A 16209-nucleotide genomic window follows, 5' to 3' on the forward strand; every position below is an offset into this window, starting at 1 on the left:
CCGGGTGTGTATCGTGTTGAGGGGACAACGCCGTGAACTCGTCCACCTGCAATCGAGATAAATGATCAGCCAAAATGTTCCCATGTATATGTTCGGCCGTCAGAAGAAAATTTAATTTTAAAGAAGTACTATTATTCGCAATAGGTGCATAATGTGACCTACATCAGATGTCATATTGTTAATTGCCGCTACCACTGTCGTGTTGTCACATACAAAACTATACAATTGTTTGCTAGACGATGTAAAAAAGTACAAGTTCGGTGATGTTATCCACCGTTCTGGCAAAAACATCGATACCCCATTAAAATGCTCTACAAATGACATGCAACAACGCAAGTATGCTCGCCTCTCTTTACCTAAGGTAATGTGTGTCCTTTAGTAATGTTAATTAAATGTTGTAAAAATGTCCTCCCTGGTAACACTACCCTGCAAGCAAAATTCAAAACCTTACAAGAGATTGCAATTCTTTCGATGTTACTCTTCGTCGTTTCATAAATTGTCTTAGTGGATTTCAAATTTGCATAACTTACTCTTGTGGAAGACGGGCTTCCATATTTACACTGTCTAGTTCTGCCAATACCTAAGAATATAATAGTGATCGTGGGGTAAACAGTCTTGGAAACCTTAATGGGTATGCCCACCTTACCCAAAATGATAGTAGTTCTGACAAATCCTGTCCACACTTGGGGCTTCTAGGAGGGCCTACTATCAGGAAATCGTCAAGAATGCGACAACTCCCTGCAACTTTTAACTTATTTTCGAAGATCTATTGTATCGCAATACTAAATTCCTCAAAGATTTTATAAGATTTAGCACACCCCATGGGCAAGGATTTATCGTAATAAAACATAACCCCACTTTCATACCAAGAAGCTCATAATCATTTGGGTGAACAGGAATTATTCTGAATACATTTTCTATATCGGTTTCCCATGAGGCTTCCGGCCACTATCAAATTTCATTATTAACTTAAAGATAAGGACTCCAAATAAGGAGATCACTCTTCACATTCCAAGGCCCATCAGCAGTTTGTCTCCCTTCTAAATTGCCTATCATAAAACAAAGCTTCCTCTAACCCACTTTTTGATATAGATTTCTGATGCTTTGCATGTAACAAAGCATCTTAGTTGCTTCATGCACATGTGTTTGGCAATACATAAACATATATACATTGAAAGCTTCCACCAATTGGTCTTGATGCTTATTAGGATTATGGAACACATAAGTTGTTCCTGCAAGTTTAAAGGGAAGTAACGGTTACTAGCTACATCCACTGGAGTAACCTGTTGTTGCTCAACCACTGCTGGCAGTTGTTCCCTTGGCAGCGGTTGGTCATCCACCCGGGCGTGTCTCCTCTTGGGCCGTGTACACTGCAGCCTCTTTCCTTCTGTGCACCCTGTCTAGTCACTGAACAGCAGATTTGTTAGTAAACATGGTAATACCATTCCAAAAATACTGTACTATAAAACATGGCAAGTTTACCAAAGCTTATGGCCATGGAGAAGTAAAATAAACAAGCAAGACTAATCGGCTGCCTAATGGAAACATCCAGGTCAGTTTCCAACATTGTATGCAATAAATAAATAAATAACAGCAAGCCCAATTGGCTGCCTAATGGAAACATCCAGGTCAGTTTCCAATATTGTATACAATAAATAAAGAAAATACACAGCAAGCCCAATTGGCTGCCAAAAAAACATCCAGGTCAGTTTCCAATATTGTACACAATAAATAAAGCAAACGGCAAGCCCAGGTAGTTGCCGAATGGAAACATCCAGGTCAGTTTCCAATATTGTATACAATAAATAAAATAAACGGCCAGCCCAGTTGGCTGCCTAACGGAAACATCCAGGTCAGTTTCCAATAATGTATACAATAAATAAAATAAACGGCAAGCCCAATTGGCTGCCTAATGGAGACATCCGGGTCAGTTTCCAATATTGTATACAATAAATAAAATAAACAGCAAGCCCAGTTGGCTGCCTAAAGGAAACATCCAGGTCAGTTTCCAATAATTTATATAATAAATAAATAAACGGCAAGCCCAGTTGGCTGCATAATGGAAACATCCAGGTCAGTTTACAATATTGTATACAATAAATAAATAAATAAACGGCAAGCCCAGATGGCTGCCTAATGGAAACATCCAGGTCAGTTTCCAATAATGTATACAATAAATAAAATAAACGGCAAGCCCAGTTGGCTGCCTAATGGAAACATCCAGGTTAGTTTCCAATATTGTATACAATAAATAAAATAAACGGCAAGCCCAGTTGCCTGCCTAAAGGAAACATGCAGGTCAGTTTCCAATAATGTATACAATAAATAAAATAAACGGCAAGCCCAGTTGGCTGCCTAATGGAAACATCCAGGTTAGTTTCCAATATTGTATACAATAAATAAAATAAACATCAAGCCTAATTGGCTGCCTAATGGAAACATCCAGGTCAGTTTCCAATATTGTATACAATAAATAAAATAAACGGCAAGGTCAGTTGGCTGCCTAATGGAAACATCCAGGTCAGTTTCCAATATTGTATACAATAAATAAATAAACGGCAAGCCCAGTTGGCTGCCTAATGGAAACATCCAGGTCAGTTTCCAATATTGTATACAATAAATAAAATAATTTGCATACATCAACCTATATAAGAGTTTAAGATGGGAATGTATATGGCTTTATTTGATAGGAGAGCCTTAGCGAACGTGGAGGAACAAGGAAAGACCAAGCTATGTAGGCTTGAAAGTACAGATACATACCAGTTAAAAACACTTTATATTGTCAATATTTTGACAGTACCTCCCTGGCACTTATCCTGTAATTTTGTTTGTGTTTTCTTATGGATGTATTTTAAATGATGACCACACATACGTGTATATATATATATATATATATATATATATATATTTATGCATATATATATTTATATATACATATGAAGTTCAGTTACTTTACATTTATTCCCCCCGACAATTTGTTGTCTTTCCTTCCGCCGGGACTATCCCTGAATTAAGGCTCTATCATCTATGCAGTTCAATTGTGTAGCGTGCCCGTCGAAAAATGCCTCATTAAGAAACTAATATTTTTCTTTGTGTTTTGTTGTTCTCCGATTCCTCACATCGTATGGCGTTCCACTTCGACAGTAATTTATTTTACTTTTTAGTTATGCTGCAGGCCCTTGTGGGAAATGAGAGACCAACATTTATTGTATTGTTTTTCAGACTGTTTTTATCCTTTTACCGTATATTGTAATTGTTTTCGGTAAAATAAATGCAATGGAAAAAAATGAAATAAATAGAAAACACAAGTAGCAAAAAAGTAATGACTACAAGGAGGTAATGTGAAATTATTAAGAGTAAACTTCAAACTACTTTTACCAATTAATATATATTTGTTGACATTCTGTAAACATCACTACTAACCCCAACGAGCAACGAACCTCTGTCAAATGAAATCGGAATACTGTACTGTATTTATATACGACGTTGTATGCAAAGTAGGCTTCAGATTGGACTTCCATCGTCTTCTTTTGATTGGACGTTCAATTTTCATTTTCCCACCAAAAGATTTCTCTTTATGCGGACCGATAAGTAAGCACCCACTGTGATATGATTGGTTGAAACCAAACTCGTATAATAGTGTAGCACTGTAGCAGGCTACGCCAAAACTAGTCCTAGCCGGACCAATATTATCCAAGGAGGACTGATTTTGGCGGCTAAAATCGGTCCCCCGGACTAGTAGTGGCGACCAAAATCAGTCCGGGGGACCGATTTTGGCCCCGACCAATTTTTTCGTGTTTTTTTTTTTTTTTTTTTTTTTTTTTTTTTTTTTTTTTCGTTTTTTTTTTTTTTTTTGCATGCTGCGATAGCATTTGCCATGAATAATATTCTTGATAATAATATTCTTTTTATCCTAAAAAGTACCTCAGCCGGCGACTCGCTGGAGCAATATGCACGTCGTGAAGGTACCTACCTTTGAAAACCGTCCAGGCTTTATTGACGCTATCCATATAGGCCTAACTCGCATTACAACCAACATTATTTTGCAACATCTATGATTTGACTTGACATCAACAAGGCGAGGCCTTACTCAATGAGTGCACTGTCGTCTCGCTATCTCGATAGTTGTAAACAAACACAAATAATCTGATTGTAATCTTACCAAAGAAAGGTGATTTAATTGTTTGTGACCACAGATGAATTTCCCTGCTCTTTAAAACTAGGAAGATCAGGAAGAATCTTATTGAAAAAATTAGAATTGGCGTTCACGAAATACCACCAAAAGAACAAGCTGGATACAGACGTAGAAGGTGAGGGGGGTGGGGGAGAGGAACAAATTTTCATATTTAATAAAATATTATAGAGTAGTCTCTAGAATAGAACTCACTATCTTTGAATTTCATCGACTAGAAGAAAGCTTTTGAGAGTATCAAAAAAAGATTTTAAAATTGCACAACCTACCATATATGTTAATAAACATAATATGTAATTGGTATGATGACAGCCACAGTGCTGTTATTTCAGATGGAAACCTTAGAGATTGGTTTTAAGTACATACCAGAGTAAAACAAGGATATGTGCTCTCTGGATTTCCTTTCATTATTGTGATGCATTGGATAATGAGAAACACCATTAATTAAGAATGAGAAAAAAAATGTGGTGTAAGTTTGATATTTACCAGAACAATAAAAAAATGATTTATGAGGCCTCAATCTCAGGATGAGTAGAAGCGAGCGGTAAGGTAAAGTTAATGGCTAACCGTCATTCAATACATTTTTTTTTATGGTAAAAACTTTGGTTAAGTGTATGCAGCAAGAGGTTGAGGAATTAGAAGTGAATTGTTGAATGTAACAGTGATTTTTTTTTTATTTTGTTAGACAGTTGTTGGTTCCACAGAAATTACTTTCGACATTGTGTAGTAGTTGTGTCATGATAAGTGGGCTTATCAAGGGATCCACCGGTCTCTGTCTAAACGTCGATGTTACTTGCCGGAATGACTGAGGAGGTGAGGCTTTACGTTTCTCGTTGTGCTTGCTGTACACTACCTCCGCCTACATCGAACCACCACTTACACATTTGTTTGCTTTTTGTCCTCATTAAACTTTAGTGTTTAATTTTTGAAATTAGATTGAGACGAAGCAGGCTACGAAGATGGTTTTGGTTGTAACAGAATAACGTTTGCTGAAAATTTTCCTTATATAGCTGTCCCATGAAGAAACTAATCTTCAGTAACCGTTGCTAAGATTTAAAGAGAGTCGTGGTTTGTACACCGTGGTGTTCCAGCTCGGTTGCATTCGAATCAAGGAAAGTCTTTTGAAAACGGTCATGAAATTTGTAAATTGTATGATATCAGTGGCAGATCTAGGATCTAGGGGGTGGGGGTGGTTGAATAGGGTGGCTAGCCACCCCTTCGGCGACCTCGAAAAAAATATAGTCACTCCTCTTGTGTGTGTGCTTCTAATGTATACATGTTACATGTAGCAGGCTATACTCTCGTAAAACATACACTTTCTATTTTAAGTTTAACTTCTTTTCAGATGTCATCCAAGAGCCTCTAGCAGTCTACTAATTTCAAAAAATTTCAAATGGAAGGGGATGCCTCTCCCTAAAGCCATGATCAAGGAGGGACAGGGAGACACGTCCTAAAATACTGTTAATGGAGTTGAGGTCGGTCCCTTACTTTTCGTCCGCAATGTAATAATTTCATAAGATGGGTCATTCAAAAATGACCCAGGTTTTAACGAAAGTGTGCTGTACAACCGGTACTCTATCTCTGCCCACAAACATCTCACTTATAATAAACGACTCTTGTGCGCGTGCCTTTATTATAATTTGAGATGTATGAGAAAAAGCGTGTAATAGTAATAATAATAATAATAATAATAATAATAATTGATTGGTTTTCGGCACATGGTAAAGTAAATTAAAATTATATCAATGACAATTAAGATTTATTTTCAATGGAAAATCACAGCGATTAATTTGATCGATGATAATGAATTCGATTATTAAAAAAAAGTGTTATTTCCGGTAATCTAGAGGTACTATTTCCCCAAATGTTCCCACCTCAGCCCTTGTGTGGACTAATGGCTTTGAAGTAGGTAGGCCTAAATTAAGTACATCAAAGACAATGTTTTTAATTATTTATTTTTTATAGTACATTACACATGTTAATAAAATATCTAGGTTCTATGTTGTTGGCGCTTCACTTTTTCTATATTATGGTGATGTGATGACGATGAATTTTACTATATAAAAGTGTCATTTCCGGTCATCTAGAGCTACTATTTCCTAAATATTTCGTACCTCAGGCTCAGCCATGGTAGGCCCGAGGTGGGATGGACTCATAAAATGTCCCCCTCAACTTTCGAAACAGATCTGCGCCCTTGTCAAAACCACGCCCCCTCTACCCTGCCTGGTGCTTCACAAATCGCATTAACTACCTCGCATTGCTAAATCTTAGATCCGTCACTGGACATAAATAGTCTCATACTACAAGTTATTATCTGTGGAAACGGTTAGTTTGAACGTTTCAAGGTTTATGTGTGGTATTGCGGTCTCTGTATCCTAAAGAACGCAAGAGATGGCCTGAATTAATTCATTCATATTATTGTTTTCATGTATAATTCTACATAGTGGTTACACCGTATTTATTTATGTTTGGTTGTAAGTTTTTTTGTCTTTCAATTTACAGTTTTTCCTGAAGAATGACTGGTCAGCGTATTACTTGCAGCAAGAAGCAAGGTTAATGAAGAGAGCCTATGAAGTAGCATCATCTAGATTGAAGCAGCGGCTGATCGAGAGGAAAAGAACATAGTGCTAAGCTTCCTATAGACGCTATAAACTTTGGTGATTGTGTATTACTTCGAAAAGAAGCATTTACAACACATCATAAACTTGTTGACAAATTTCATGATTTTTCTTATATAATTAAATCTATTAATTTTGTTGGTGATATTCATCCAGCTAAGTGTGCTTAAGCATGTTAACAGGCGGAAACATTTTTTTAATTCAGAAGTTGAAAGCAAGATTGAACCGGAATGTCAGCCATTAACAGATGTATTGACATTTTAATTTCAGGGAGTTCTTTTCAATGAGAGAGAATCAGATGAGAGTTAATCAGATGAGAGGGATCACATCAAAAAAAAATAATTGACTAAAGTTGTGAGCGTGGAGTAATAAAATACTGAAAGTTCTCCTTTGAGAAGATAAACTCGTTCTACTTACGGTACTAACGGTATTAATACCGGACCAGATACCGCTAACGGTTAGCGCTAACCGATCGGGCGGTTTAGGGCGTTTCAATCACCAACCAATCACACGTACGCATTTATAATTTCCAGTTTCTTATTGGCCAGTGATTCAATCATCATATTGTTGGTATCCGGATCGGGATTTTTTCGCAAGGACGCACGGCAGCTAACGGTTAGCAGGATCCGGATGATAGAAACGCCCTCTTGCTAACCGATAGCGCTTGCTAACCGTTAGCGTATCCGGATACCGCTAACGGTTAGCGCTAACCGATCGGGCGTTCTCACGCAGGTGATCCCGATCCGGATACTAGGGCTCTCGTGGGAACCAGGCTTATATACAAATACAGAACAGGTGTTCTGTATTTGCATATTCATGCCAATACACATGTGTTCGCAATCGCGGTATATATGGTTTTGCAGGCTCTTGCAAAGAGTTTTTCAAAGGCCTAGTTCAGATTAGGTGGGTAAATCCGGCTCAACTCACCGGGTTTATCCACGTGCCAGACTGAACTAGGTGGCTTACCTCAAGCCGGGCTGTGTTTCTATTGTAACTAGGCCTGGCGTGCCACCGTGTTTAACTTTCCTAAGCCGGGCTTTAATTGCTGCGGGGGGTCTTGCATTGACTTCCGGAAAAAAAAATGACCAATCAGCATTCAATTACGTACGCTGTGAGCGATTGTACGTTACGAGCCCAATGTTTCCAAACTCGTTTCCTGGTTACGGTTCATTATGCTAATTCTCATGCCTGGTTAATCCTGCTAGTCTGAACGCCCGGCAAAGTTGAGCCGGGCTTAACTCAAGCCTGGCTTATCTCCAAGTCTCAACGTAGCCATAGTTTCGTTTCAAGCTCTGCACACGGTATTTTTGCTGTTAGTATTAGAATATACAGTTCTGAAGTCTATTATGTGTAAGTGTAGGCGTAAATTCTATTCTGTCATCTGTTGTGGTTTGATAATAAATGGAAAATATTTAAAAAAAAAGACGGTTCACTCTTCCTTGAGTGGATAAGACTCAACACTAATCACAGGACACCAGATGACTGTATCGTTCAAAGTTCTATTCACTTATAATCAAGAGAAACAAAAATCCATGTTTTGTAAATCCTAAATCATTATCTAAACACTGCATTTTTGACAATAAGTAACTGAACAGCAAAACATACAACATGCAACTTATCTTCTTTTAATTATTATAAATAATTGTTCTTCTTATCGAAACTATCTTTCCAAGTACTAGAGGGTAAGCAACCATACTCGCGCAAAAAAGCGCAAGGGAGCTTAATATATATATATATATACCGGTATATATATATATATATCTGTCTCTTATACACATCTAGATGTGTATAAGCCAAATACGTGTTAAAAATTTAAACATTTAATGTCCAATGAAATAAACATAGTGGTCTACACTATTAGAAGCCGCTTACAGTGGTTTAATCAAAGTCAATTTCCTTGTGGTCATCTTCATCGATGTCAGGATCAGGATGTACCTTCTCGTCAACTGAAATATATTCAAATGGATTTAATTCATTGGCCTCGCCTTCCATTAGCTCGAGATGTATATGCCATAAGTATTTTATCATGTCGATTTTAAATACTGTAGTAAATCCAAAATGATATACAGGTAGCAATAAAACAGGAACGGGATTCTAATGATGCACCAAAACTGAACACGATGTTAAACTTAATGAAGACCGACCAACCGAGAGATGGATGGATGGACAGATCGACCGATATTACTGAGAGACTAATATTTGATGCATCGGACAGAAAATTAGGTCGTGATGTACTGTGCTGTATGATTATTTTTTTTAGGAATTTAGGGGTAATTATTCAAAATTACCAGAGGCCCTTATTCAAATGGCGCTTAAGAAAATTTTCGCGTTATTGGGTATCGAGCAGGGACGTATCCGGTGGGGGGGGGGGTGGTTGCGCGGATCACCCCTCACCCCTTTGTACACAGTGTTTAAATTGTAAAGCTTGTATTTGATAGCCAATATAAATTTTTTCCTGGGATCATTCAAAATGAATACTTTTAAAAACATTTAATAAGTGTGCATCAGCACACGTTACAGGCCTCATAGGCCTACTATAATTGTACACATAAGCCTAAGTGTGATTTAAAAAAATCTTAAATCCATAAATCCCAGGCCAGGTCTTTTTAAGATACAGTACAGAAATGTGGTATTGTATGGTTCAATTTGGTTTTTATCTTTTTGCAAGCTTTTATAATGAAAATTGTGATTTATTAATAATAATAATTATAGATAGTTAAATACTGGATAGTTGGCCTGGATATTAAAGTTGATCCCTGATAAAAGATCATGATAAGTTTGATGGCGCTTCATTTTTACTATATAATGGTAATGTGATGATGATGAATTTTACTATATAAAGGTGTCATTTCCGGTAATCTAGAGGACCGTACTACTTTTCTCAAATTTTCGCACCTCAGCCCCAACCATGGTGGGTGTGAAGTGGGTGAAAATTAAAAGCCCTCCCTGTTGATTTATTATATTATTAGACTTACTAATATATTTATGACGCGTCTATTGCAATTTTCACCTTATCCTCTCAAGACAGTCCTAAAAAAGTTCAGAGTGCGCTACTTCCCAAAGGGCTTCGCACCTGGGCCCCAACGCACAGTCGGTCCATAGGGCGAAATGAAAGTGTGCACAAAAGTCCATTTTAGTTACTATGGCTTTTACATTTTTTTTACATGATTGAATAAGTGTATACCCTGGTGAATCTATCCTGAAAATATTTTACATTTAAACGAATTTTAAGGGTGGTATTTTTTCAACAAATGTCGGAAATTTCTCTAAATATTTCAAATGCTATAATTGACTAAGTTATATCAAAACAAACGACTGAAAACATTTTAAAAAATCTAATTTTAGAAAAGTAGGAGGGAAAGTTTCGATTCATGTGGATTCATGCTTTAATTTTTACATCACCATCTTCAGTATAGTCTTAGCTTTATGTTGGTACCAAATTTAGCTGCAACTTTTTGCAACTTTGCGAGCTAGACGCACTTTTATCGGTCTTGTTTTCGTACATTTGTGACACAATTTGATTAGAGTAAACCTCAGTATCAAATTTTCCAATATTTTGTTGCTGTTTAGAGTAACTTTATTATATTTTGAGCAGTCTAATAATCAAAATATCATGATGAAGATGATATCTACAAGCAGGCCTATATCTAGGCGTCAATTGTTTTTAACTTTATTTAAAGACATCCAAGACTGTGAAAAGCTTCCTGTTTCAACTTAAAGAGAGGTGAGCTACTACGGAAGTAGAACGACCTTCCCGGAAAACAATACTACGTTATGATAACGTGACAATAACGTTACAGCTTTGTGTTGAAAACTTTATTTTGTAGAACCATAAATACGTACTGAACATAATTTCACAACGTTTGCACGTTCCTACAACGTTTTGTAAACGTTATTTTGTGACATACCTAACTACAACATTCGCAACGAACGTTATAAGAACGTAAACACGTGTTTACTGGGTTTCTAAAAAAAGTAACTCGTGGCTTGACAACAGGATTCCATTTTCGGATGAAGTTATTAATGTTTTGACACAGAACAGAGATATTCTTTCCACACCAGCAGAAATCCCACAAGAGACTTAAAAAATAACCCAAACCGGGACGTCCTATCGAAGTATGGGAGGGTCCTTCAGAGAGTTCGCGAAAGAGTAAAGTACAAGAGATGCTGACATAAAATGTACGCACTGAACATCTTTATGCAGCATTGCAAGGGGCGTTCAAGAAGAATCGATTTTAGTCTTCTAATAGGGCCTATGTAGAAAATACATACACATTTTATTTCTCCCCGACGAATTTTAGTATTTCTCCCCGACTCCGGGGGAAGGGTGGGCAGCACTCATCGACGGGGGCCCTGCCCACCCCTCCCCCGCTGGCGTCACCCCTGAGGCGCAAACCTGAATCGTTCACGACAGATGAGGCACTGTTTATATTTGTAGCGCCATAATAAAATCGGACTCTTCCTTACACCAAAATAAGAGTAACAAAAAATCCTGATGTCAAAGAAGACAGCAAGAGTTCCTCTTCAAAGCCTTCTCGTTCACACAGAGAATTATAAAAACATAATTATAACGACCATTACAACATAGGCCTATGATCGAGGTAGGAAATAATATTATATCATGACATTGGTGTAGGCCTAATGTCTGACTATTCCATGGAATCTCTCATATGCAAACACATTTTACACTTTAAAAATGTAAAATTAGGTTGTCTGGTATTATTATGAATTTTTACTTCGATTTCGATTTATTTAAAAAAAAAACATTTATATTCAATGTAAGATTAACAATAGAAATTTTAATGTTGGCCTATGCCTAAAACACTTAGCCCCGTCTAATCAGAAAAATGTGTTTTGATGACGTCATGGAAAGTACAAAATATTCCCAAAAAAGTTCTTTTGTCCCAAACCTATTTAAAACATTAAAAAGAAATCATTATAATAAGAACTTGTTTTGGTATTACAATGAAAACTGACATCGTCCAATCAGAAAACAGTACAAAAATGACGTCATATAGATTTGAAAATGCTTTTATTGAATTCTACGGGTATGCAAACCTCTATATAAATCTTATATTCACTTAGATTAGTTTCTGTAATGAGTGCAGTAATTAATTTTGGCACACTTTGACTTCAATCTGGCCCACTGTGTACCGGGGTGCTACTCACCTCGCATAACGGCTCCCCTCCCAAAATCCTGGCTATGTCCCTGTTGGGGAGGCTTATTTGAGAGTAGCAGTTATTCATTATTATTCGCGCGAGTAAGGTATGCACACCCCACACAAACAGAAACCCCTCTTGTATATGCACACAAACGCACACACACAACAACCGAAACGTATTTTACACAAATTAGCCTGACAAATTTAGGTATTATAGTAGGTGTATATGTATTGAATGAAATAAGCTGCAAAACCTACCTAATCTTTTGCAATAAAGATGAAAATACTAAATATGAGTCAACAAATTAGTTCTCACATAGTATTAACAACGCTTGGATACATATGACGTCACAGATACATTACAGGTCACATGCCTGTTACGTGTCAATTTTTCTATGACGTCATTTTGTCAGTTTATGTCGCCAATAGCAGGCATTCATAATGGATGCATTATTAGGTAATGTTAAAAATGATATACATATAAAATCATTACAACGCTTATTAATTATATATTCAAAATACAACACAAACTCTTAGACAAGCGTCAGTCTCAATGATAATAGGCCTACTAGTAATGGTGCTGGACAAGAGGTTTCGCATTTGAACGTGGTCGTAGCATAATGTTTTCCTTAAATTATAGATACAGTTAGTTTTCATTGATGATCGGTAATTTATCATTATGGACAGTGTCGATAGAAACATCTTCGGTTAATGTTGTGTGATGGACATTCGGCTCTGTTGAGAACGATTCGGTTATTACTTTGCGCTTTCTATAAACGAGCACCGATATCGTGACAGAAATGACCAGAGAAATCAGTAATAATATTGTGACGACAGCTATAGCTACTGTTTGGTAAGAAGCTGTTGAGAAGCCAAAAAAAAAAAAAAAAAAACATATTAGAAAGCAATGGCAGCTAAACTATATATTATGTTGCATCTGTTGCATCAATTGTTTGGCAGCGAAACTATAGTGGCATTACTATGCAATAATGTATTATTTAATATTAAGAAATCAAAGGCTCCAACAGTTAATTTACTCAGGTAGGTTGAAATTACTTATTTATTTGAAAACTAACGAGTACTTGTACGAGTACTTAATATATATCTGTCTCGCGCCCCGTTCGAATAAGCGCCCCGTTTGAATAAGCGCCCCTGAGAAAGTGCAAAAAAAGAATGTTTTAAGCGCCCGGGCGCTTATTCGCGCGAGTACGGTAAGCGATCTGAAGCGTAGGGAAATGTGTGATTAAAGATAAAGAAATACATTAGAAGAAATGGAATGCCGCCACAGACCTGTCTATAACACTATGTTTCACACAATCTGAAAATCGCATATTATGCGATTTTCAGATTGACTGAATCTTCTGTCTAATAGGCCACAATTATACCATTACTTAATGAGATTTACCACGATCAAGTGGGAAGAGATTTGTTTTTATTGTGATTAAATGTACTAATCAACTCATACATTTTATTCAACAGGTTAGCTTTATTTGCTTTGAGAGTGAAAAACTCTTTGACCAAACGGAGGCTGTGGCGCTGGGTTTCCCGAAAGCAGGGCAAAACCCCCGACAGGCAGGCCGGGGCAAAAGTTGTACTTGGCGCGTAGCGCCATCTGAGTGACGTAGGCCTAAGGTGGGTGAGAGTTTTGGAGAGTTGTCCCCCAGCCTAATGAGAAAACTTTTAAAAGTAATAAGCAGGTAGACGCTCATACAGGGCATCTTAGTCTAAGGGTGGTGTTTTTTCTATCGCATCGGCGTCCGACCTATTATTATATATCCATGCCAACATTTGATGTAAACGTTTTATATTATCATTTTTCCCCGACGAATCTCTCCGGTATTTTATCTCCTGGCTAATTTCCACCATGACATTCTTCACAACTTTTCTCCATGCCTCAAATATATTTTGAAAATCAGGGTTTACATATAAAAAAAAAAAAAAATATCTTAATTTAAAAAAGGAGGAGTGGATGGAGAATGAGGAGGGAGAGGAGGTGGAAAGGAGATCAAAAGCAACAACAACAGTAACAACAAAAACAATTAACAGGTGATAAATCAACGTATCAAAATTGTATTACCAGAAAATGTCCAATCAAATTGATCTGATGCTAGTTGAGCTATCTTGCACTTTCCTTGCTCTAGGTTACAGTCGTAATTCTGCAAAACCTTCAACTTAGAAGCGATGCCATCAATTGGCGGTGTATTTGAAGACACTGTGCATGGTGACGAGGATAAAACAATATCATCTAATGCAATATCCCCAAAGAAACTTTTTCCAACTTCCCCAGTGAATACAATCTATAAAATGGCATTATTGTAGTATACATCAGTACAATATTGAAACGGTTGAGTTACAATCGGGTACACTAAACGACAGAAAACCAAATCATTTAGACAACACTATAACATTAGTCTTCACCTTCATGAATGGCAACATGTATTTATTTTCTAGCTCAAAATAGATTCATTCCGTAGAGCGCAGACGTTAGCTATCGGGAGATATTCAGGCGGTACTGGGGAAGGACAATTCGATTCCCTGCTTCACAACAAAACATCCCTTCGTAGAAGCCTTAATAAAGAAAGCCTACCTAAAGTGGCCTAGACTGATACGAGACAAGCTAACTTCGGCTTTGAATATAGCAAGATTGAAACGTTAAATCAGTGGCGTATCTAGAAGCTGTCTCTTATACACATCTAGATGTGTATAAGAGACAGTCTTTATACTATCCGGCTTATGATCAGTTGAGGGGCGCTAATTCGCAAAATATGGTGATTTTAGGTGATTTTTAACTACTTAACCGTGATTTTTGGGGGCGACTGGGGGAGCGAGTAATTTTTTTTTGGGGGGGGGGGTTGTTTCACCCCACGCCCTCCCCTACATACGCCACTGAAACGTTTTAATAGAGCATACAATGTACACAGTGTTTCTAGTAAACATTTATATTAAGTAGGAATATATTAGTACTGTATTATTATTAATATTTGAGGTTATATTATATGCTCAGAATTTAAATTAAAGTATTTTATTTGATTATTAATAGGTTATGTGAAGAAATAGAATGTAGAAGAATAGGAAAGATACTCGGAGTAGGTCAAATCGGTACAGAAAATTATAATTTTTTAGAAACAGTTGTTTTTATACAACTGAAAATATAACTTTTCGTTCCTTACATATCACTGTTGTTATCACAACCTGACGATGATAATGATGATGATAATGGTGATGATGATAATGAGGAAGAAAAGAATAACAATGAGGATGATGATGGAAATGATAAAATATTCATAGTAATTATAACAATGACGATAAAAGAATGGACTTTTTTTTATATTTGATTACCGTATTTTGTATAAAAACCATGAAATAAGGAAGAAAAAAACAAAGGATGGTGTTGATGATAAGGATTATGACGACGACGGTATTATTGATAAGATTATTGACAATATTAATAATAATAATAATTATATATATAAATGCTGAGAGGCATAATAATAATATTTCATTTTTACAAAATTTACAAGCAATTGTCTTTTGAGGTGCTTGAGCTCTGACTACGCTTTTAGGTACATTGTTTTAAGGAAATTAAATCTTTGGTGTACATATTACCTGGTAGGATTCTTTAGCAGGCGATAACTGAATTCTAACCTCAGACCAAGTTTTCTCAAAGACCCTTGGCATTTGCCATAATAACTCTTTTGCATCTAGCCTGCGGTGGTAAACAATGAAGTTCCCCGAGAAGATGCTATCGCAATAATACCAAAACTTAAGGCATGCATCTCGCTGTATTTTCTTCCAGTATATGGTAGATAAACTGGCCCTATCGCCTGGATGCTGAGGCTGCGACGTTTCGATATACACGTACATGCCTGAAAGAAATTAATGAATAATATGTGAGAAGAAGAGGTTTCACATTTCTACTCTATCGATTTCCAATTATTATGGTAGTATTTGTGATGCTATTTCTAAGTAAGTTAAGTGTAACATCTATTTGTGCAAGGGTATTTTGTATTGATCTAGCTTTACGTGAATTATGATATTTATGTTTTAAAAAAAAGCCCCTCAACTGAACTAATCTGCCACAAGATTTACCACAGCAGGAGTGGCTCAGTTGTAAATGCCAACAATGAGCTGCACACCTCCAGTTTTGTTAAGTATTGTTTATATTGATAATTGGATAATTGGAATAAAAGTTAATTGAAAGTTTAACTGTTTGTTTTTATAAAAGTGAATAAATATC

General features: G+C 36.6%; 1 protein-coding gene across 1 annotated transcript in view; it reads right to left on the reverse strand.

Annotated features, from left to right (window-relative positions):
* Nucleotides 1-8688: 8688 nt before the first annotated feature.
* The window catches only part of LOC117120836 (MAM and LDL-receptor class A domain-containing protein 1-like), a 100266-nt gene continuing 92745 nt past the window's right edge, over nucleotides 8689-16209 (reverse strand). The window contains exons 20-22 of the mRNA XM_033265923.1: nucleotides 15579-15838; nucleotides 14050-14269; nucleotides 8689-8852 (exon numbers count right to left, since the gene is read on the reverse strand). Coding sequence (XP_033121814.1) covers nucleotides 8689-8852; nucleotides 14050-14269; nucleotides 15579-15838 — 644 coding nt within the window. The remainder of the gene's footprint in view (nucleotides 8853-14049; nucleotides 14270-15578; nucleotides 15839-16209) is intronic.

This window comes from Anneissia japonica, unplaced genomic scaffold (assembly GCF_011630105.1).
Source record: "Anneissia japonica isolate Jap-2015-1 unplaced genomic scaffold, ASM1163010v1 scaffold287965_len1858130_cov191, whole genome shotgun sequence".
Lineage (NCBI taxonomy): Eukaryota > Metazoa > Echinodermata > Crinoidea > Comatulida > Comatulidae > Anneissia > Anneissia japonica.